This window comes from Homalodisca vitripennis, chromosome 1 (genome assembly GCF_021130785.1).
Source record: "Homalodisca vitripennis isolate AUS2020 chromosome 1, UT_GWSS_2.1, whole genome shotgun sequence".
Classification (NCBI taxonomy): Eukaryota; Metazoa; Arthropoda; class Insecta; order Hemiptera; family Cicadellidae; genus Homalodisca; species Homalodisca vitripennis.
The window spans coordinates 9,500,377-9,523,854 of NC_060207.1; the positions used below are offsets into that span (position 1 = coordinate 9,500,377).

At 32.8% G+C, this 23,478-nt stretch overlaps 1 protein-coding gene across 2 annotated transcripts in view; it reads right to left on the minus strand.

Moving 5' to 3' along the window:
* Positions 1–21,276, minus strand: part of LOC124356979 (LIM/homeobox protein Awh) — a 103,060-nt gene extending 81,784 nt beyond the window's left edge. For both annotated transcript variants that reach the window (XM_046808341.1, XM_046808333.1), the window contains exon 1: positions 20,980–21,276. In XM_046808341.1, the coding sequence (XP_046664297.1) occupies positions 20,980–21,033 (54 nt within the window). In that variant the 5' untranslated portion in view covers positions 21,034–21,276. The remainder of the gene's footprint in view (positions 1–20,979) is intronic.
* Between the last annotated feature and the right edge of the window lie 2,202 nt (positions 21,277–23,478).

Consider the following 23,478-nt stretch of genomic DNA (forward strand, 5'->3'; position numbering starts at 1 on the left):
ATTTGGGTAGTGTGTTTCAAAAAGGTTAACTTTTATATTGTATTATGGCGTGTAGTGTACTATAGTCACTAATATTGTGTGTGAATATTGTGAGTTAAGCTCCATTCCACCTTCCGCTTTGTGCAGTGTCTAAAATTTAACATTGGTACAGATTCACTGGAATCTGGAGGACACGTCTGTCAGAAGAGGTCCATAAAATATCGCGTTGAAAACTTCCATGGTTACACCAGAGACACATAGGCTACAAAGGAGCTCAGCCGCTGTCCAATCTATTCTCATTGTCTCATCAGATGCATAATCGAATGCACTAATATTGTGTGTGAATATTGTGAGTTAAGCTCCATTCCACCTTCCGCTTTGTGCAGTGTCTAAAATTTAACATTGGTACAGATTCACTGGAATCTGGAGGACACGTCTGTCAGAAGAGGTCCATAAAATATCGCGTTGAAAACTTCCATGGTTACACCAGAGACACATAGGCTACAAAGGAGCTCAGCCGCTGTCCAATCTATTCTCATTGTCTCATCAGATGCATAATCGAATGCACTAATATTGTGTGTGAATATTGTGAGTTAAGCTCCATTCCACCTTCCGCTTTGTGCAGTGTCTAAAATTTAACATTGGTACAGATTCACTGGAATCTGGAGGACACGTCTGTCAGAAGAGGTCCATAAAATATCGCGTTGAAAACTTCCATGGTTACACCAGAGACACATAGGCTACAAAGGAGCTCAGCCGCTGTCCAATCTATTCTCATTGTCTCATCAGATGTATAATCGAATGCACTAATATTGTGTGTGAATATTGTGAGTTAAGCTCCATTCCACCTTCCGCTTTGTGCAGTGTCTAAAATTTAACATTGGTACAGATTCACTGGAATCTGGAGGACACGTCTGTCAGAAGAGGTCCATAAAATATCGCGTTGAAAACTTCCATGGTTACACCAGATACACATAGGCTACAAAGGAGCTCAGCCGCTGTCCAATCTATTCTCATTGTCTCATCAGATGCATAATCGAATGCACTAATATTGTGAGTTAAGCTCCATTCCACCTTCCGCTTTGTGCAGTGTCTAAAATTTAACATTGGTACAGATTCACTGGAATCTGGAGGACACGTCTGTCAGAAGAGGTCCATAAAATATCGCGTTGAAAACTTCCATGGTTACATCAGAGACACATAGGCTACAAAGGAGCTCAGCCGCTGTCCAATCTATTCTCATTGTCTCATCAGATGCATAATCGAATGCACTAATATTGTGTGTGAATATTGTGAGTTAAGCTCCATTCCACCTTCCGCTTTGTGCAGTGTCTAAAATTTAACATTGGTACAGATTCACTGGAATCTGGAGGACACGTCTGTCAGAAGAGGTCCATAAAATATCGCGTTGAAAACTTCCATGGTTACACCAGAGACACATAGGCTACAAAGGAGCTCAGCCGCTGTCCAATCTATTCTCATTGTCTCATCAGATGCATAATCGAATGCACTAATATTGTGGGTTAGGATAAATTGTCTTATAACGTTTATCTACGTTATATGGTAATGTCCAGTACGGGGCGTTAATAACACTCCCCATTACTCCCGCAAGCCAGAGTCTACTCACCGCGTCCCGATATATCATGGACGTTCCGTCCGGCGCGGCGCCGCCGCTTTAGCGCATGCGGTTGCGGATGAAATTATCCACGAGAGGTGAAATGTTTCATCCGGCGCAATATTTTACCGGAGGTGGCGTGGACTTTTTGTAATAATTTAATTTGTGCAACTGCAGCCCTAGCGGCGGATGATGGACGCTCGCCGCTGCCGCAGAATCGGTAGTGAGGGCAAGACGGATGGCCTGCAGGAATGCGGGGTCTCCGCCGGCCGCGGGGGTGGCCCCCTGGCGCTAGACGGATCAGCCAGATATCTCACACTAATGGCTATTCAGATATCAAATCCATGCAAATGTCCTCGCATCAAAGGTAGATCTGGATGGAATAACCAAACAGTGCCGGGCCCTCAGTACGCACGTGTGATACCCCCCCCCCTCACCCCATAACCCCCCACCACACTTCAGTCCCCCCAGTCAAGCGGAAGTGTTTGACTGAATTTATTTGATTTCCTTCCAACGGTCAAAGACCAATTTATAATTGTAAACATATTACAAGATAGCTAATTACTACAGTACTTAACATCATAGGGACAAGCCAAACGTGTAACTGGACTTTATATTCCTGGACATAATTAACAATATATAACATTTGTATAAATTATAATGAATATAACGGTAATTATAAATAATAAATGAGAAAATTATTTTACTAATATACATGCACACCGCATGATGTGACAAGTTTTATGGTTAAATAAGAATGAAAAAAACAGTGATATAAGAAAAATTCAAATAAACGATCTAGAAATAAATAACAATGCAAAAACAAACCATCCATAAATAAGTAATAATGCAGAAAACTATCAATGGATAACAAGAATAAAAAAGAAAAAAGAAATTTATAAATAAATAACAATGTTAATAAATTATTTTAAATAAGAAACATTTAAAAAATCTAAGAATAAATAAAAATAATAAAGATCAATAAATGCTACCAACAGAAGTCAAAAAAGATCAAACATTTTACAAATAAAAACGACCATCCTTAATAATAACGAGTGCAAAAACAGATCTATACATAAATAACAGCTTCAATAATTTGCAAAAGTGGCTACTACATAACGTTATAAAAAGTTAAAGAAAAAATGGAAAAAATATATATTTATGCCATGCACAAAGCACTCAACAAGACCCCGATCCCGATATTTTATAGAAAATATTATTATAATAAAGTCTGTTACTATTGACAAATTATTTCACTTGGATAGGTTGCGTCATTCAGTTTTTGTCGTAAAAAGGATAAGTAGGTAACCAATCAAACCATTTTACTGTTATACTGTTATTACACTGTAATTAGTAAATTTAATCTGGTTCAAAGCTGAACATTTATTCTATTACAAAGTAATTTATATTATTTATCATTTCCGTCATTTTAATTGAGTCAGTGGTGTTTAATGTAAAGTGGTATCGCTTGCATATATAATTATTCCTAGTATGCTATTGCAGCGGAGATCATCAACAGCCAAAATAAACAAAAATGATTAAAACAAACTTGAGGCACGCCAACTTCAACAGATATCATTGCAAGGAACTCACACTATATATTTATATTACTACATATTACAGCCTTCTTTTATAATACGATTGAATAGTTTTTGATGGTAAGTTTCAGGTTTAAAATAAAAAATAATAAAATCTTGCCGAAAGTATAATTTATTTGTCTACATAACCACCTTTATTAATACACACTTATACCAATGGTGCTCCAACGGATGCTAATATTAGTTCTTTGTAGGAGTTTGCGAGTTTACAAAATAAGACATTGTCGCTTCAATCAACTCGGCATTTGACTCAAACGTTTTTCCATAGTGGAATTATTATTTGGGAAGCAGATGGAAGGCCTGAGAAAACCAAGGCAAGAGAATAGGGTAAATTCAGTTTAGGACAATTTTACCTTCTACAATTCATGATTATTTCGTACTAAAAACTAGGACGGTAATCTATTTGGCAAAGGCTATTTTCCTTTTTTTCTTGGCATGGTTCTTCTTCCTTAATGTTCTGCTTCCAGGCGTCTAAAAGGTCAGCGTAATACTCAGCTTATAGTCTTACCATTTTCATGACAATCTACCAAAAAGATATTTTTGGCATCCCAAAAAACTATGGCCAAGACTTTCACAATACTCATAGAATGCTCTGCGCTTTCTATAAAGTCGTTCCTCCTTTCCCAGTCCATTGTTTGGATTGTCGCTTTAATGAAATTTCGAATCTAGGCCTCTTCAGCTCATACATCGGTGTAAAAGATTTTACGTTATAGAGCACCAAGCAACACGCTTAAGTTTTTACTGGAGTCAGCAAACGCGGCAACTATCTTTCTGACGATTTTTTCACAACCAAGATATCAGATATGATGTAATGCACCTCTCTTTCGATATACCTGGAATCTCTGCTATATCGATCAATTGGGGCAGACGACCAATACTGATGATTTTATTGATTTGTATCAATGATTCCATCATACGGATACTTCGAGCACATTCTGTATCCAGAGTAGGCTACTTGTAGAGCAAAGTTTAATGTCCGCAACACAGAGTTTTACAGTTGTAGTAAAGAAAGTTGCAGACTCATCTAATGTAACATCCAACTACGCCTTTATTTCGATAAAACATTACAAAATACTTAGCGCTAACCTTACTTCCGCTAACCTCCATACTGTAAAGAACTTAACTTGAATTAAAAAAAAAAAAACGCAAACTACACAAGTCGGCTCTGTCAAATATTCAGACAATAAAGGACAGAGATTAAGTTCACATAACCTCTTCGTAATAAACGATCGTTGTGAATGTTGAGTTTACCTCCAGTTCACCTTCACCGTAGTGCAGCGTCTGGAATCTGACGCTGTCACAAACTACACAGGTCAGCTCTGTCAAATATTCAGACAATAAAGGACAGAGATTAAGTTCACATAACCTCTTCGTAATAAACGATCATTGTGAATGTTGAGTTTACCTCCAGTTCACCTTCACCGTAGTGCAGCGTCTGGAATCTGAAGCTGTCACAAACTACACAGGTCAGCTCTGTCAAATATCCAGACAATAAAGGAGAGAGATTAAGTTCACATAACCTCTTCGTAATAAACGATCATTATGAATGTTGAGTTTACCTCCAGTTCACCTTCACCGTAGTGCAGCGTCTGGAATCTGAAGCTGTCACAAACTTGACTCTTGGAATCTCGAGTCATGTCCGTAAGAAAAAACCCAAAACCATTCGGCGACGATGAGCTCAAAATGAACAATTTATATTGTTTCGACATCACATACACCTAGTTTACAAAATATAAAATATAGTGTAATCCAAGTGAAAAGGTATTCTCATTCTATCATTAGGCGCACAGTTGATCATCACCAGATTTCAGACGACGGACTAAGAGGTAAACTGGATCTAAACTCAACAATTGCATTGAATCAACCCTTCCCACCAACTTTATACGTAGAAAACTATTATTATTCATTCGACAATAAGAGTATTCTAATTTTATATGATAAGTAAACTGTATGATTTAAAAATAACTTTTTTTTAATTTGTCCATCTATACAAGTTACTTTACAAATGTAAATAAATATTCTTTTGACTGTACAATAAAGATTTATAATTTTTTGATAAAACTGTCACAATGGTTTTGTTGCAATAACTTTCAACCGACAGCTTATCATTTCCACCAAAAACCGGAACAACTTATATTCCTTTCTAAAATCACGATAATATCCGGGATGCAAATAAATATACAATGAAATAATTACGGCCAATAAGGAGTCTTGATATCGGAAAACATAATTTTTTCAGTGAGCACGTAAGAAGTGGCAAACATTTTGTAAAATGTTTAATGGCATTTATTAGATCTTTTAAGTTTCTAAGTTTAAGCACCAGAACAACAGAAACCTGATATCGGCAAGAAACTCCTTTTCTAAAACGACTACTATGAGGTAAAAAGAATTGTTATGGTGATATTAAAAATAAAGTATTTTGTTTCTTAAACGACAAAGAAATCAACCTTACATAGACATGCATTGTCTAAAACCTTATATATTTTATTTCAATTGACCCCAATATAAATTATTATGAAATGGTTGAGAATAAAATACAGTACTGAAATTGTTTAAAAATTGTAAATGCTATGAACAGTGTCATGAATTTTATACTTCGATCACTTCTTTTTAATATATTACTTATTAATATTATAACTTTCTTATTAGCATGTTATTTATATAGTGGTTCAATCCTTTTTTAAGAGTAAGTTGGTTTTGTCCGATGTGCATCCTTTATCGGGCTTTGACCTATTGGATGTCCCAATTTATTTCACAATTCTCTAGTTCTGTTGTTGTCGTAAGTTATTTTTTACTGTTAAGTTTACATTTTGTTTGTTTGAAGATTATATAATTATTTTTAAGTTTTCAAGTATTTTGTGATTGATCGTTGTATATTGTTTAATGTTTTTGTTTTGTATCAATCTCTTGTGAATTTTGTTAACACTGTGAAATAAAATTTTCTTGAAATGAAAATGAATGACTTCATTCTCATTTTTTTAAACTTTAAGACCTGTTTAAGTTATATACTTTTCAAACTTTACTAAAAAGACGTTTAAGCGCCTTAAACTTCTGATCTTTCCAATGTAATAAAATCGAAGACGAAAAAACAAATTATTTGTAAAAAATATTGAATATTATAAATTAAACCTTTAAAACCCACTGTATTTTAATCTGACTTTTCCTTATAACGATATTGCCCAAGCATGAAAATTAAATAAGACATACACACTTATATTTAGTGTTTTGAAACAAAAATCTTAAAATGTGTTAATAAACACCATTAGTGAATACCAGTACATTAATAGCAGTATAAAACAATATTTCAAATAAAAGACAGCGAGGGTGTATTTGTACCTTTTGAATAACTGAATAACTCACAACCTCAGAAGAAAGTTGTGTGCAAGTGTTATCAACAGAAAACATATTTAAACTAATCTGCCATCGAACCACTTTGAAAAGTAGGTTTACCTGAGCTGACGGCGATAGTAATGTTATTAAAATGTTGATTTATATTCGGCTTTAGTACTGTACAGACCTACTTGTGGGTAGTAAAACTATGTTGCCAGGAATCTTTACAGTCTTTGGGTAAGTAGTTGCCACAAAGTCTTATACTGTCGTAAAATGATACAAGATATGTAATAGACATACATTTAAAAACAACGAACGGAATTGTATAGGTGTTTCAAATCTTTGAATTATACCATAGAAGTTTCCTATTTGCTAAGCAAGTTCTATTTTATTCTGAAAACTATTTATGGTTCCAATATATTAAATTATTAACCTTTTAACATCCTATGAATGTCGTATCATATTTGAATAAATTACTTTTTGTAAATAAAGAAACGTTGATAGAATCATGTTTTTATATTTTATGTTAATAATGAATTAAATTACCTGCGATAAGTGCAGCAAACCTATGGTGACCTGTATTCTAAAGCTCAGTTTTAATAATTAGTCTTTAGTTTTTATTAAGTCTAGTTTTACATTTAAAGTACATGGAATGCACACACAACATGGTTATATAGATTTAAAAATAGCACACGGTAGCAACAAGTGATAAGAAATAAACGTATATGGAGTCCTATAGAAGTAAATATGCTAACTACAGAAAGATACTAATGAGTGTGTAAGGCTGAATCTTCCTAGCATTAAAATAATAAAACATAAAAAACAACGTTTCCAGATTTACAATTTATTATATTGATGGAAATCTATGTGTTTAGATATTAAACCCCTGGGTTTTTCGTAAATCTTGCCTTAGTGATAAAGATGCATCGTAAACAAGCAGATACGCATGATTTGCCTTATGAGTGTTAGCACTGCTCTTGACATGGCTGAACTGCCTTCACGTAAATCTGTGAGTTGACTTTTGCCACTATCCCTTTCCCCTCCGGCCGTCACATTTATTTGTATTTATTTTTAACCAACATAAAACGTTTCATTTGGTTCTAACTTAAATAAAACGGGCGTTATGATAAAGTATCAAGAAAGGAAACGTCAAAATTCAAATAGTTATATAAGCTGGTATACTTTGGCAAAGTTCAAAATACTCATAATGACTTAAAACAATAAACACTTTTAACAGTATAATTTTCTTTCCTTTTAGAGTTTGTTTCAATTTATTTGTTACGAAAACGGTACGGCCTACGACCTGATACAAGTAGTTTGTTAAACAATTTTCATTACATATGTTCAGGGCGTTCAAATTGATTTAAAACACTCTAATATTTGTTTTAAAAATGTACAAAATTTACACACTGTAATAATTTAACAATCATTTTAAATCTATATTTTATTACAATCAAATGCCGTATATCTCACTTAAGGAGCTTTATTAATTACAAAATGGCGGATGTTGCGAAATGACACCAGTGCGCCACAACAGGCTGAGATTGCGTGAAAACTTTCTATAGCTCATTTCATTTTCAAAACGTCCTGCGGTCATTTAGACAAACAGAGAATCATACAAAACAGACTTTTTTTACATATTATAATTAATATAGCCTCGAAAAATGTTTAATATAACTAATAAGAATACACCTTTGAACACTTTTGTATTTTGTATTGGTACAATGTAAATTTCGGATTCGAAGAATCAGGTACTTGTAGAGGTTAAGGTAACTAAATAATTACACCAAATTGACATATGTTTTAACTACCTAGATGCTAAATTTTGTGTTTATTTATCTGTGTATGTATGGTATAGGCCTAATATAAAATAAACGTAATTCAACAGAACAAATATAAAATTCAAAATTTAACGAAATTGGAGAATATTAATTAAAATGATTTTCAAAACCACTATATTGGACAAACCGGCCGATCCTTCAAGGTTAGATTTAATGAACACATAAAACATTGAAGTTATCATAAAATTCCAAATATGCTGACGATTTAAATAACAGCTGCCAAACATACACAAACATCGAAAACATTGAAATGTTACACGCGTGCAAAAAAAGGTCGCCTATTGTCAACTTTGGAACATTTTGAAATAAACAAAAGTGCCAAAATTAATCCTCATGTATTATTAAATGACAAAGATTTCTCAACAAAAATTTATTGTTTGACAGACCTTTAAACTATAAGTTATAAATTGATAATATAGGCCTATATACATTAAATACAAAATTTAGCCACCAATGTAGTTTAAACATAATATGTTAAATTGGTTTAATTATTTATTTACTTGATTTTTTTACCTTACCCTAAGTACCTGAAGATGGACTCTTTGAGTCCAAAATGTACGTTTGCCAATAAAAAAATACGAAAGAGTTTAAAGGTGTATTCTTATTGTATTATATATTTATATTTAATATAGTTAAATGTTAGTTAGTAAATAAATATTAGTTAGTTAAATATGGTTAGTAAATTTAGTTATATTTTTGGATTTTCTGGTACACAAATATGACATTATTCGTCAGCCTACTGAATATTGGTTTTTAGTAAAGCTCCGCCAATTTTCTGGGTTTGCCATCCACCATCATAAAACTCGTTCTTTTTCCATGTAAAAAGGATATTTCATGTCCCACATAATGCATGTACAATTTTGTTCGTTGAGTTGGGTTTTACAACAGTTTATATAATATAAAAGTTCCGATGAGGGAGAATGTATACTATCAAATATTGTCACAGAATTTTAAAACTAACTCTCTACTCCGTTAATTTTCTTTTTACAGTATAGCTCTAATAAAGTACAATTGTAAATATGTCGAATATTAAAGTTTCACATAACTTGTTTACAATAATGTGTGTATGTATAAGACAAATATAAAAGATTAGCTAACGCTCAGTCAAACCTCATGGCGAGACATACTCCATCATCGATCTGAGTGTAGTCTTTATAGAAATGAAGCTTCATGCTAAAGTCAAATCTCTATACAGGTCAGTTCGTTTTAAGAAATGAAATTTAGTTCAACTCAACTTCACTACGCTCAGCCAAAAACTACTTCATCATTTGTTGAGTGCTCGAACGAATTCTCCAATTTCATTTGCACTCAAGTCATTTCGTTTTAAAAATACCATGTCGACAGACAGTTAGACACACAGGCAACTGAAATTTTTTAAGAGCTCTTCGAATTATAGGCTTCACTAAAGCTCAGCAAATCAGTATTGAACTATTGAAAAGCCGCCATTTTGTATAGCATACACGTTTTAGGAATCCCTCTGTCATAAAATAGATCACATGGCACTATATCTCGTAATCATCGTACGTACAAAATCATTAAACAACAGAGAATTAGTGCAAACTTTTAGGGTCTTTCGTAACGGAACTGGTTCTAGAACTTCCCTTAAAGAATAGGCTTCGCTAACGCTCAGCCAAAAACTACTTCATGACTTGTTGAATGTTCGAACGAATGCTTCAATTTCATTTGCATTTAAGTCATTTGGTTTTCAAAATACCATGCCGACAGACAGTTAGACGCATAGACACTTCACTAACGCTCAGCAGATTAATATTGAACCATTGAAAATCCGCCATTTTGTAAAGCATAAACACTTCAGGAATCACTCTGTCAGAAAATAGATCACTTTGTGAAATACAACCACTATCTTTCGTAATCATCATACAACAGAGAATTGATGCAAACTTTTAGGATTTTTCATAACGGAACTGATTCTAGAATTCTTTTTCGCAAATAGCAAGATTAATCCAGTGAACGACAACCGGACCGGAGATGCCGTCACTCGGAAAGCGAGATCAGATGAAAAATGGAATGCCGGATGGCTCGCAGCGGGTATATAGAGACATCAGTGAGTGTCTTATCAGATGCGAGGTAACTGCAACTCATCGTGGCTCGAGGATCGATCATAGGCCAGGTGTGAGCGCGGGAACCGGCCATCGCCGTGTCATCCGTGCCGATGTCATCCATTCCGATATCATCCATTCCGATATCATCCATCCACGGCGTGTCAGATCCAGTTTGACTGTAGTCTTCAAACAACATGGCCCGTGCAACAGTGATGTTACACTCTTGTGACTCGTACTGTTCACCATATACTCCACTGAAAACAGTTCAATCAATATTGGAACAAAAGATGCGTTCAGGTTCCTACACCGGTTGAGATGTTCCTCGAAAAGAGAGCAGAGCTCCCAATATTCAACTGAGTACTACTAAAACACTCCTGACCCAGCTGATCTAACATACAACTATGACTCTATTTCCTCATGAATATGGACGATGCTTGAAGAGATAACGTGAAATTATGACGTGATTGATTTGATTCATCTTATCTCCGCGAAATGCTCTGGTTTACAAAACTGGTCTGTCTGGTTTACCCCGAATCCATCCGGTGCACTCCAGATGAAGAGCTGCCTTCATTGTCTCACCAAGTGCACATTTGAGCGCACTATAATGTTTAGGCAAGATCCAAAAGCAATGTATGTTGAGTTTACTCCATTTCACCTCACGCTTAGTGCAGCGTCTGGAATCTGCAGTGTCAAATACTCGTATCGCCTTCATTGAAATCTGTGTAATGTTCCAAATGTTATAAAGTTCAAATATGATTTTTAAGTTAAATATTTTTCTAAGTTTTTAGTTACCACTATCACATATTAGTATTTTTTTTCCTCTTGTTATTCATTTATAGTTTATTTTACATTGTTATTTATTTTGTATAGTTTACTTGCACTGTTATTATTTATCGCTTTGATTTATTCTTAATGCCACATATTATACAGTAGTGTATTTAAGTTAAATACTTTTCCCATTTATTATGTACTACTATCACTAATATTTATTATAATTTATCAATTTATTATTTATTGTTAATTATGCCTAGATTTAATTTGCAGGTTTGGCCCTTTTCTTTTAAGTATTATTTAATTATTATTTAGTCATCTTATCATAAGTTTATAAATGTAAATTGGTTTTTGACCGTTGAAAGGAAGTAAATAAATAAATGAACATAATTATCTCTTACGGAGATCACACTCTTCTCCAAGAGAGAATATATTAAAAATATCATAGAACTATGATAGGGTAATAACGATCTAGCTTAGGGCTTGTAGTAGAATATTGCGCTGTCTCGTCCTTGTGTCACTTGGTGGTCACAGCGTTAACATCATGTACCATAGTTAGAGAGTTATGGATGTGTTATATAATCTTACAGCAGCATTATCCGACTTGTTCAATGATCCTGATATCACGCGTTAGTAACACAGTCAGCGTCACAGCGTTAACATCATGTACCATAGTTAGAGACTTATGGATGTGTTATATAATCTTACAGCAGCATTATCCGACTTGTTCAATGATCCTGATATCACGCATTAGTAACACGGTCAGCGTCACAGCGTTAACATCATGTACCATAGTTAGAGAGTTATGGATGTGTTATATAATCTTACAGCAGTATTATCCGACTTGTTCAATGATCCTGATATCACGCGTTAGTAACACGGTCAGCGTCCCTGCGTTTCGGCCTGAGCTTCTGATCAATTACTCATTACACCACATGGTACTCATAGAGTTTAAGTATGAACATATGTTCAAACCGTTATCAACAGTCATATACGGTAACAACCTGAAGAGTTTAAGCTTTAACCCATTTGAAACTTATGGCGTGCCATCAGCTTTTTGGTTGGGTAATGTTTTACAGTTACCGCTCTTTAAGATACTCTCAAAATAAATAATAAAAAATATTTTACACTTTCCAAAGGAATAATGGGCGTTCAAATAGTTGTTTTTGTTGTTCAACCGGATTAACTCTGCTTGGCAGTACATACTGAGTGGGTCACACTAATGAGATTAGACACAATTAGGATCATGTTTCTTGACATGGTATGTAAAAGGTTACAAGAACATAGACAAGTACAGAGTGGCGCATATGTCAGTTTCCCCATGAATTGGGATATTTTGTTTCGATAGGCTGGTAACAATGTTAAGTTGGCAGCAACACGGAGTAAGTTAATTGTTGTCTGTTCCAGTGGCTAGTGTAAAGTGACGCATTTTGCATATGTTATGTGTTTGTATGTGTTTCTAAAATATTTACAACATCCTTCAGTTGTGGTGGAAACATAATAAAAAAATGCCATAATAATTTAAGAATTTAGTGGTAAATATTCACGTGTCGCGATACCCACTCGACAGTATATGCGGAAGTTAAATAAGAAATTTAAAAACCCAGGAAGCGTTTTAAATGCTCAGAAGTGTGGTCGGCCACGATCAATTTCAAACGAAGAAAACCTGCAGACAGTTGCTCAACCTTTTTTAGCCAGTCCCGGTAAATCGCTTTGTAAGGCATCTGCTGAACTAGAAATATCAAGAAGAAGCGTGCAAAGAATGTTACAGCAATTAAAATTCAAGTCATACCGTTAATCTCTACTCCAAGCGCTTCACGAGAATGTTTCCGATAGGCGATTGGAATTCTGTCAGACAATAGTTATCCACTCAGAGGCTAATCCAAATTTCTTTCGATCAATTTAGTGGTGTGATGAGACATGTTTCAAACTAAATGGACGCATTAATAGGCATAACTGTATGTATTGGTCGGATGTAAATCCTCATAACGTAATGCAAGTAGAACTCAATATGTAAGTAATTTCATATAATGAATTTGTTTTCTTGCCTGAAAGTGTTTTATTCAATTAACCTATAACGCCTTTAATTTCTCTTCTGGGACAACATATTCTGGACATATATGCGCCAACTGTATAGCGTTTTTGTTCTTTTAATGTGAATTGTGTTAAAGAAGTAACATGGTTTTTAATAAATACGATGTTTAGGCTAAATAAAAATTGTAATTCTAAAAAAGAAGTACGACAAGAAAATTAAATGTTTTAAAATTAATTTCTTTATATAAACTGTATGTTTTTTACTAAACATTACTACTTTCAAGACCTAAAATTCTTTGTAAATTGTAAAACAGTTTGCTCTATTTTCCTGACTTCAGTGAATTAAAGGGCTGTGACAACGAAATTAAAACAATAACTCTACTAAAATTAATTTTTTAAATTCTATGACTTGAGAGCAGAAATTAATAACACAAACAATATTATAAATCGGTCTTTCCTTCGTATCGGCTGAAACAACCATGCTAACAGACATAAAAAATACAATAAAAAACAGCAAATAAATAATAATAAAGGTTTATTAGTTAAAAAAAAAAGAATTGACATTGTGTTAAGTGTGTTGCAAGACAAAGCTCCTAGCGTCTCCGGGAGGCCTGCCGATGAAGACTTCTCGGCAGGAGGTGAGGCGGGCTAGATTTTATCGCTATTTACACTTTCAGTCGATTCATCATGTTTGGAAAATATAACGGCCCCAATCCGTCTCTATAACTGTGATGTGTCTACAACCACCGGCCTATTAATTAGCTGTCCGTAGATGTTCACAAAAAGTCAATACCCCCGCAGGCGAACACTGATGGGAAGAAGTCATCTTCCAGCACCGAGGAGGTAACGGATAAGTACTTTTACTGTGAAGCTTGCAGAATAAGTTGATAAAAACGAATTTTCATTTTCTGCTTTGTATTCTTGATGGAAGTGAGTAGGTTTTAATTCAAAAGACATTTTTACCATTTACTTTTACGTATACATACTTATACCGTTAGTAAAAGAAGAAATCCATTCCAAAATTATGAATTGCAAACCATATCTTTCTACGTAATTCTTTTATAATTTATTAGTTTTTGGTCTTTACAATTAGTTTTAAATTTTATTCTATTTTATCATGTGTTTTTTTCTATTTTATAAATATGTTTTTTCTGTAAACTAATGATGCCTTAACCGGCGAAAGCGCTTTTAAAATAAATTTAATGCGGAAGAATGAAAAATGTGTTTTGAATTAAAACGTATTTTGCATTTTAATATTCTGTTCAAGGCGTAAACACCCGAAAACTATTACGTAATTTTTTAAAAACTTGTAACCTGCCTTTGTGTGCCAATTTTCGACAAACTTCCTCTTTTAGTACCTATACGACGAGACGAGAACCAATTTGCCGACTACAAGCACAGAATTTGGGGTTTCTTGAAATCAATAAAAGAATTTCTTCTAAGGAAGAAATTGACAGACAGTCGGACAAGGTTTGGTGGATGTAAAATGGAACAATATTAAAAGAATAATAATATGAAGCGATACATTTTTCTAAATCATTTGTCGCTTAGCTTAACACAATTAAAATCGACTTTCCGATATATAAATCAAAGTTATTATAATGAGACGTCTACATAAAGAAATTGTAAGTAGCGACGCCTCTTTCAAGGTCTGTATACGGCTAGTTGTCACTGATTTCCCTATAATTTAAATGTACAGTATAACTCTTGGTAATAGTTCTGTCGAGATGAGAAAAATAAGATATGTAAGAAAAATATTGTTTCAGATTTTAAACTCTTTTGATGCCCTCCCATTTCGATTCCCAACAAAATTAGCGCGCATGACCCTGCACTTGAAACATTACATTGGTTGAGACCGGCTAACAACACATTAAACACCGTGTAATCACTATCTTTATAGCAAGTTTAGCCCGAGTCCGCTACACATTATAGCAATTACCATGTTTAATCGAATAAGTTATCCGCTATTTTAATGTATAGGCTACTTACCAAAGTTTTTATGAGCGCTGTCCTAAAGACCTTACGCCTACCTTAATCTAAAACAAATTATTGTTTTGCTCTACAATACCTAATAAATTAGATAAACCATTACTATTATAAATTTTAAATTGCAACCATCTCGAAATCGTAAGAGGTATGAAATGAAATTAAATGAAAAATGTTTTATTTATAACCTACAGGCAAAGTTTGGGCCGCATGGCGCTTTCTTACACTTAACCTGCGATAAGGGATAAATAAGATAGTGCAAGAGTCAAATTTTATACAGTTTAAAAGTATTTTTAAGAATGTATTGTTTCTGGTCTATTTTAAGCAGTAGTCAAAATTAACATGTTGCATGAAAGCGAACGGCCGCTTTAAATCATGAAAATTGTCATTGCTATTTACGCGCTGCGCTGATGATATGACGACCTTTTTAATTGTGACACTTTAGAATATTAAATCTGATGCACAATATACTGTTGAAATTTGCGGCTTTTACAAGCCAATGTTATATTGTATAGTACCATACACTAATTTGTGGTGCATATACACATAAGTATACGACATAACTGTGAAAGCAGCCGTATTCTGGTTTTCGTTTATCTCTGAATTTGAACTTCCACCGTATATTACAAACTTGTCAATACCTCTTGATACACAACTATGGTTTGAAAAACATAATACACGATGAGAAAAAATCTTTTGAGTCTGAGATGAAGTTAAAAATGTTCGGAGCATTATTTACCATCTGTAAAATGATTGTGATGGGTTCTCGAGACGTTCATAACATCCAACTAGATAAAATATAAAATAAAAAGCTAATAACTTCTTTGTGTTTGTTCCACACATCAAGTTCTGTATATCAGGGATATTTAATTAAAAAAACCACTCCTCATTGTTTATACACAAACTTTTAACATTGTTCTTTGTATATTTTTGTATCTTTTAAGAAGAAATATAATGATGCTAAATTACTGAAATAAATTAAGAGCTATTCCCCATAAATTGTTTCTTCGGGCTAGACGCTGGTAGTTAACATTACTTCTATATTCATTAGTTACTCTTTACGAACAGATACAAATATCTTAAACTAAATAAATAGATACTAAATTTATCATTTAATTGAAAGGATTTATTGTCACAAAGGATTTTTTTGTATGTATTACGGTTTTGTTTGTGTTATAACTTTGGTGACATTTAAATAACAAGTTCCCGTGACAGACATTTCGACAATACCTCGACTTCCTCAGTGGAATCCTGTACTTCTTAATGTACCGTTTCTTACATATATCTTATGTAAAATGGGGTTAGGGTTTTATCGTTTTCTTTGAAAGTGTTTAGGTGATCGAGTTTGTTGTTTTACTGAAACAGTAAATGCTGTCGTACCTATTAGACTTATATGATTAGATACATAAAATAATTTTGCCAGCTAATAAATAATTAATACTGCATAGGAATTAATTTATTTCAATGATAAAATCATCGACAGGGTTACATCGAATTCGATTTATGATCCGTTATTTGATTCTGGTACTAATTCATATAGCCTACTCTGACACTTTTTTGATAATTCTGATGTAGTTTGAATTATAAATTCCCGCATTTTCCTGAAAAGAGAAGAAATTCTACTTTTTCAAAATATTATAAATAACAATATAAGAGAATTATTCTTTTTTTCTTTGAATATTACAATTATATAATACTCTTACGTATTACGACATTAATGTTTTCCGCATTTTCTTTTGAATTGGACAGCATTATGATCTTTCTTGAGTTTAATAATAAACCATTAAAAATGTTGAAACAATTTATTTGCAGATTTAAATATTTATATTTTTGAATGATATGAACATTATTCTTTCTGCCGCTCAACTACAATGATACTGATTTAAATACAACTATCGATTGTTATCAATTCCGTTACGATCTCGAATTATTTTTTTAACTTAATCGTAAAAACCCTTTCAGTGTTCAAATTAACGTCCAAACTAAAAACTTCTATTTTGTGTGGGTGTGGAGGACTGCATCAAGCGATATTCTTGCAATGTTTCACGGATCATTTTCGAAGATGTTATCTTTTATAGCAATTAAAACATTCGTTTTGAATTATTTTAAGGTTTTTAAGGTAGCGTATTCTCGAGTTCACTGGAAATAAAATAATTAATATGAGAGCCTGAAAAAAGCCTCCTTTAGGATGTGATTGGTTATATTAGCTGACTTACATACTGCTCTTGTAAAATAAGACAACAGTCAATAACGGCAAATATTTTAAGTCGTATTTAAACGGGAACGGTATTGACGTAGCCTATATGACAGTATTTTGGGTTTTGAGGATTGGCTACTTTTCTAAGGTCGAAAAAAACTTATCCAATTATAATTTTGAAAATTATTTTTCCTAAATTCATAATTTGCAAGATTTTTTAGTTCTTAATTATTATAAAATATTCGATTGTATTTGCTTTGATATAGGCAACTTTAAAAAAGTCTATGGACTTTTATAATAAAGATATATATTGCACTTTTATAATAAAGACCAGTGTATTGTATATATACATATATGAGCGACTAATAGGCTACCGTTAAATAAATATTTTGTCAGTTTGCAGGATATTATTAAATTATTTTAATAAATCTAAATACTTAGTTTTATAATTTAGCAATATAAAGAGCTGAAACCTCGATTAGGTATCAATATGAGTGACAGCCCTTACTTTTAATACAGCAAATTACAAAATTGGAATCCTTCGAAAGGTCTGTCCAAACTTTGAGTTCACAGATTTTGACTTTTACAGTTATTAATTTTTATTTCTCTAGTTTATTTTCAATAAAATGGGTTTGAAAAAATGTAGCTTACAAATCCTGAGCCCCCAATTTATGTTGGATTTAAAATTATGTACTTTTTACGTGTGAGCTCCCAATAGACAATTAGTAAAAGTAAAATTTAGTTTCCAAATAAATTATAGACATACACATAATTTTGCTTAAAATGAAATAATATTAATAGTAATTTTAAAACTTTTAAAACCTTCGTGATTCCTACAGTTAAAATAATATTGTATATAATTTGCTATAGTTACGTGTTTTAATCTATTTTAAATCAATGGAAGTGATAAATGTAGCAAACTAAAAATCTCTCTAGTGTAAATTTAATTTTCAGTAAACGTCCACGATATAACTTTTTGACAAAAACGTATACTTTTACTTTGTAACTAATTATTATTGTACATTTTGTTAAATCACATGAATGTTTTATATTTTAATTTTTATTCCACATTAGTAGATGGTTTAGTCGAAAATGTTACCAAACATCTAAAAATAGTTTAACTTACTTCAATAAATTACTTACATAAATTAATTTAATTAAGGTTAAGGTGTGAAAACCTTAGGATAGATTTTCTAAAGACAGGATATGCTGGCGTAAACAATTTGTATTATTCGGCGAGGAGTTGTAAGCTTTGAAACAAAATGTAATGCCGCCTTGTAATCAAGCCTGAATAAAAACAATTGAAGGATCTGAACTTTTATACAATATATACATGAAAGTGACGGGAATTACATGTTTTATGTATAAACGTGTAATACACTTTAATGAAGTTTTCATTTCCTGAACTATATTAAAAAACTATTTAATTTTATTAACCGCGAATTATTAAAACATACGGCACTCACTGAAGCTGTGTGTCTCATGCATGTGTTGTAAAAATCCAAAGTTTTATCCTAATCATTTCTATTTGACCAGATTCTACTTCGAAAAATTGCCTACATTGTTTTACTTTTAATGCCTCCAATCCTAGTTTAGTTATAAAGGAATTTATATTATTCTTCAAGGAAGTTATCTTAAACGCCTTGACTTTAGGATAATAAAATATAATAATCAAAAATTGATGCATCACCTTAGCTTGAAAATATTCTCAATTATTATAATTTAAGTACAACAGTTTAAATTATACTGATGTGTCGACTTCAAGCACTTTATTGACAGATTTATTATTATATTTTTCAGATTTAGTTTTGAAAATCTAATTATCGTTATATTAAAACTTTTTTTTTTTAAGAAAACAATAATATCAAATGAAGAAAATATATATAATAACAGTGGTTAAAAGACATTATCTAGCTAAATTAATTATAGATTGAATATATTTAACGACGTGATTGTATGCATTATTTGTAGACTAGCCTAGAAATCCTTAGATGTGTACAATCATCTTTATTAAAAAGTTTTTTTAATTCATTTTTAATTCAAATGATTTTTATATTATTGGAAACCACTACCTTCTAGTGATTCAGATCTTCAAAAACATAATTATATTCAAAAGAAGTAAGCGAGGGAAATTCAGTGTTCAAAGTATCTAAGGATTTATTTTAAACAAATGCATAGGATTTGAAACTATTGTCTCTATTATAATAATTTATTATGCGTCCATGGGAGGTCTTAAATCTGTAACCTGTATTAAGTAAATTGTGATGAATAGTAAAAAATAATAGATTCACAAAATTATTACTAAAGTTTCTAGTAGTTTGTGGCTCGGCTTAATGTCTCATTAGACTAAACTGTTCATAATATAAATAATATTAAAATATAACAAACGACTAACATTATCCTTACGAAAAATGCACACCATAATATATAGTTGTAATGCTAAACTAAATACACTAAACTAAAACGAACTGATTGGGATGTGAATATTTTAATTTGTGGTTCCAGCGTATACGATCTGTGACGATAACATAATATAGCATTGATTAAAATCAGAACATTTTAACAGAACACAATCAGAACACAAATATAATCTAATGTTAATGCAATGAAAAATACGAAGTTGAAACATTTAGTAATATGTTAAAAAATAAAATTGTATCCATTTGTACTTTTTTGTTAATAATAGCTATTTTAAGTATATTAAGTATTCATTTATTTAAAAATGTAAAGAGGTTTGAAATTATCCTATATCTTCGAATAAACTGGTGAACAAACCTTTAATTAATTTGAGGCAAAGTTTAAAGACAAATTATTCAAATTTTAGATAGGATTTCTAAGTTATAGTGGTTTACATTTTAATTTGTATCTTGCAACACAATCATAAAAAGTTCATTGAATTTTATACATATATTACACATCCTTAAACATAGCTAACTAACATTTAGGCTTAGACTACTCTCAATTGAATCAAAATAATATTATTTGAATATACATTTAAAGTATAATTGAAATGTTGCGGAAGTAAATTTTTTATTAAGTCTCATTAATTCTGACCTTCTCATTATAGGGTCTACTGTATCCATTCAACCAATTGCAATTGTATGTTAAAGTTTAATTGCCTTCTTGGTCCTCGCCGTATTAATTGTTATATTATAATTACTGATAATAATATAATAATAATAAATAATAATTAAGCCTGCGATAATTTATCAAATAAATATTATAGGTATTCGATAAAAGTACTTTCTTACTTGTTACAGGTTACAATTTTGTTAAAGTGGGTGTTTTTACATGTTTTGTAGTATGCAGTAGGCTATATTCGATTATGACGCTATTTTGTTTATATATTTCCTTAATGTCTGCTCATAGTTGTCTATTATCAGGCTATCCCTTTCATTTCCGGTATTTGTGCTTTTTATATCTGACACTACACGAAAGTTCTAAATTAGTAGGATAACAGTCTACTAACAGCCAAGCAAATTGACAAATAACAACTACCTAATTATTACGTGCAACAATAATTAAATCTAGAAGCTTAACGGAATGGTATGTAAAAAGGGTTTACCTTCATTCCTAGAGGAGTAACGTTGTAGGACCCGAAGCAGGAAACTTGTATCATAGATGCTCTACTCGGTTATCGTCCTGCCCTTACAACATCCGAGGACACAGCGCCGCAGGAGGAACAAAGATTCAGTCCAAATCCGTTAAACCAGGCGAGAAAAGCCCCGGGACTGTTGATCAGTCAGAGAAAACACAAACACATCACCGGGCACGGAGCTCCGGAAGCGTCGTGCACTTCAACACGCAAGTCTGAGGGAACTGGTCCAGCTGATCCGACCGGCCCGACACAGCCGACAGCATCCGGACGAGACCGAACTCTGCCGAACCGATACGTTCCGGTCGATATCTCTCACTCCGATTGGTGTACGGGCTCGACCAATCGCGACGCCGGCAGGCTCGGTTTCCCGCCCATCCCGCCACTCCCCTCTTTGAGGCGAGGACTTTTTGCTCACTCGTGTCTTGAGGGTGTCGAAAGAATCTGAATTGCTGACACTCAGAGCACTTTACGACTAGAGAGGCAGTTTCGCCGTGTGTAATAAGGCGGTTAGTCCCGAGTTGTAAAATTAGCGATCGTTTCGTCGTTATGGCGTCGGTGATGGTTAAACTTTGTCGTGTCACGGGGACACAAAGGAGATGCGACTGGTTTGTTGGGGACTGCCTCTGTAAGGTCGGCACTGAACGATATTTATGGCGTTATTAACAACCGGTTCTGATTTCGATTAGACAACTACTATCGCTTGTGATGGCAAACCTACGTGTAAATCATGCAGAAGACTGTTAAACTAATAATAGGGCTCGAGGATACCAACATTTACTACACTTGAATAGTATTCAATATCCAATTGTTGTCTAATAATAACTGAATTTTTAAACAAAAATTATTAATAAAATATAAAACTCCTAATGATGCAAGCAGATGTAATGGTACCTCATACTGGTTCTAGGGCACAACAAGATTTATATTAAACCATGTTTATTTATAAAATTAATTTATTTATGTTATTTATTTATTTTATTCCAACGGACATCTAAAATTTTACATAATAGCTTACTTACATAGTTGCCTTAAGTTATTTCAATAAACGTTCTTTTTTAAATCGATACATCCTCCATGTATGGTATTTAACACTAATAGGCTACTAATAGCACAGCAAAATGACTATCATTCCTATAACTAATAATTCAACATTGATGTGCGATAACTGTAGTAGATGTGAAGATAAACATAATAAGATAATTATCAATCAAATAGATGCAGTAACACAGTAACAGTAGACTATGTTAAAATACATAGAGAATAACAAGCAATGTAACAGAGTAACAGAGTAACAATATGTTAAACTGCAAAGAAAATAACAAGCAATAGCGGGTGACAACAATGCAACAATTACACACAAGCAGCAACAATGAGAAGCAGACAACAATAAATAAGAAAGGCAAACAATAATAAGACAATAATATTAATAATAAATAATAAACAATTTAGACGAAGAAAGAAATACCCTCTGAAAGGAAAAATGGCACCAAACAAAACAATTCTGTGGCACTTAAAAAGCCACTCAGGCTAATTGTCAATATACAGGAAATAAACTATCCCAATTTTTAGATCTAAGATTTGAAACATCGCAGAGAATTTATGATCGTAATCGTTGTATAAAATATAAAAGATATATTCCAAAGAATAGAGTTTAACTCTTTTTCTTTGGTCCAATGGGGTTTTTTTATTTATTTACATGATCAAAGATAACCACTGAAACCAGAAATAGCTCACCAGCAATCCTATAGTCTACTTGTCTAATGTCAGTTAGATATCATTGTACGTAGCCTATACACTTCTAATTATATAGGATTATAGGAAACACTTCGAATGAAAAGCTAACATATTTTTAATCGATTTGATTTGTTATATATCTGAAGTGTTTTGTCCTCTAATCAGTCAGTTGAATTGGCCATAGAGTAATCGAATAGGTTGCTAACATCTCTTGGACACAGCGCCTATCTAGTCGAAACTCCAATTAGCCTAACAATAAGCAAATTATTTATTACCATTAATAATTTCATATGAAATAGTAAAGTCATAGTAGAGGCAATACTCAACGGCATATCCAATTTATAATAAGTAGCCTACAAAATAAAAGCTTTTTGGTAGTTTTATAATAAATACAATTAAAGGATTGCTAAAGTAGCAGCCACCTTGAAAAGGTGCAAACTATGTTCAAGATACAGTATCAAAGGTTATGCTAAAGGTAAATTGTACAACAATAGTGCATAGTTCTATACTTCAAGGGTGACATCAGACAGAGGTAACATTGAACTGTACACCACCGAACTAAATGATAGCCTATAGCCTAATTGCAAGGGTCAGATTCCGTTATATGCCTCCAACGCTTAAACTTTTTTCAATGAACTTAGAACGTTATGAAACGATGTAGTTGAGTAACAGAACTAACATTCCATCAATCAACAAGCATTTCCAGGTATTGTGATCAGTATTGTGGTCGCT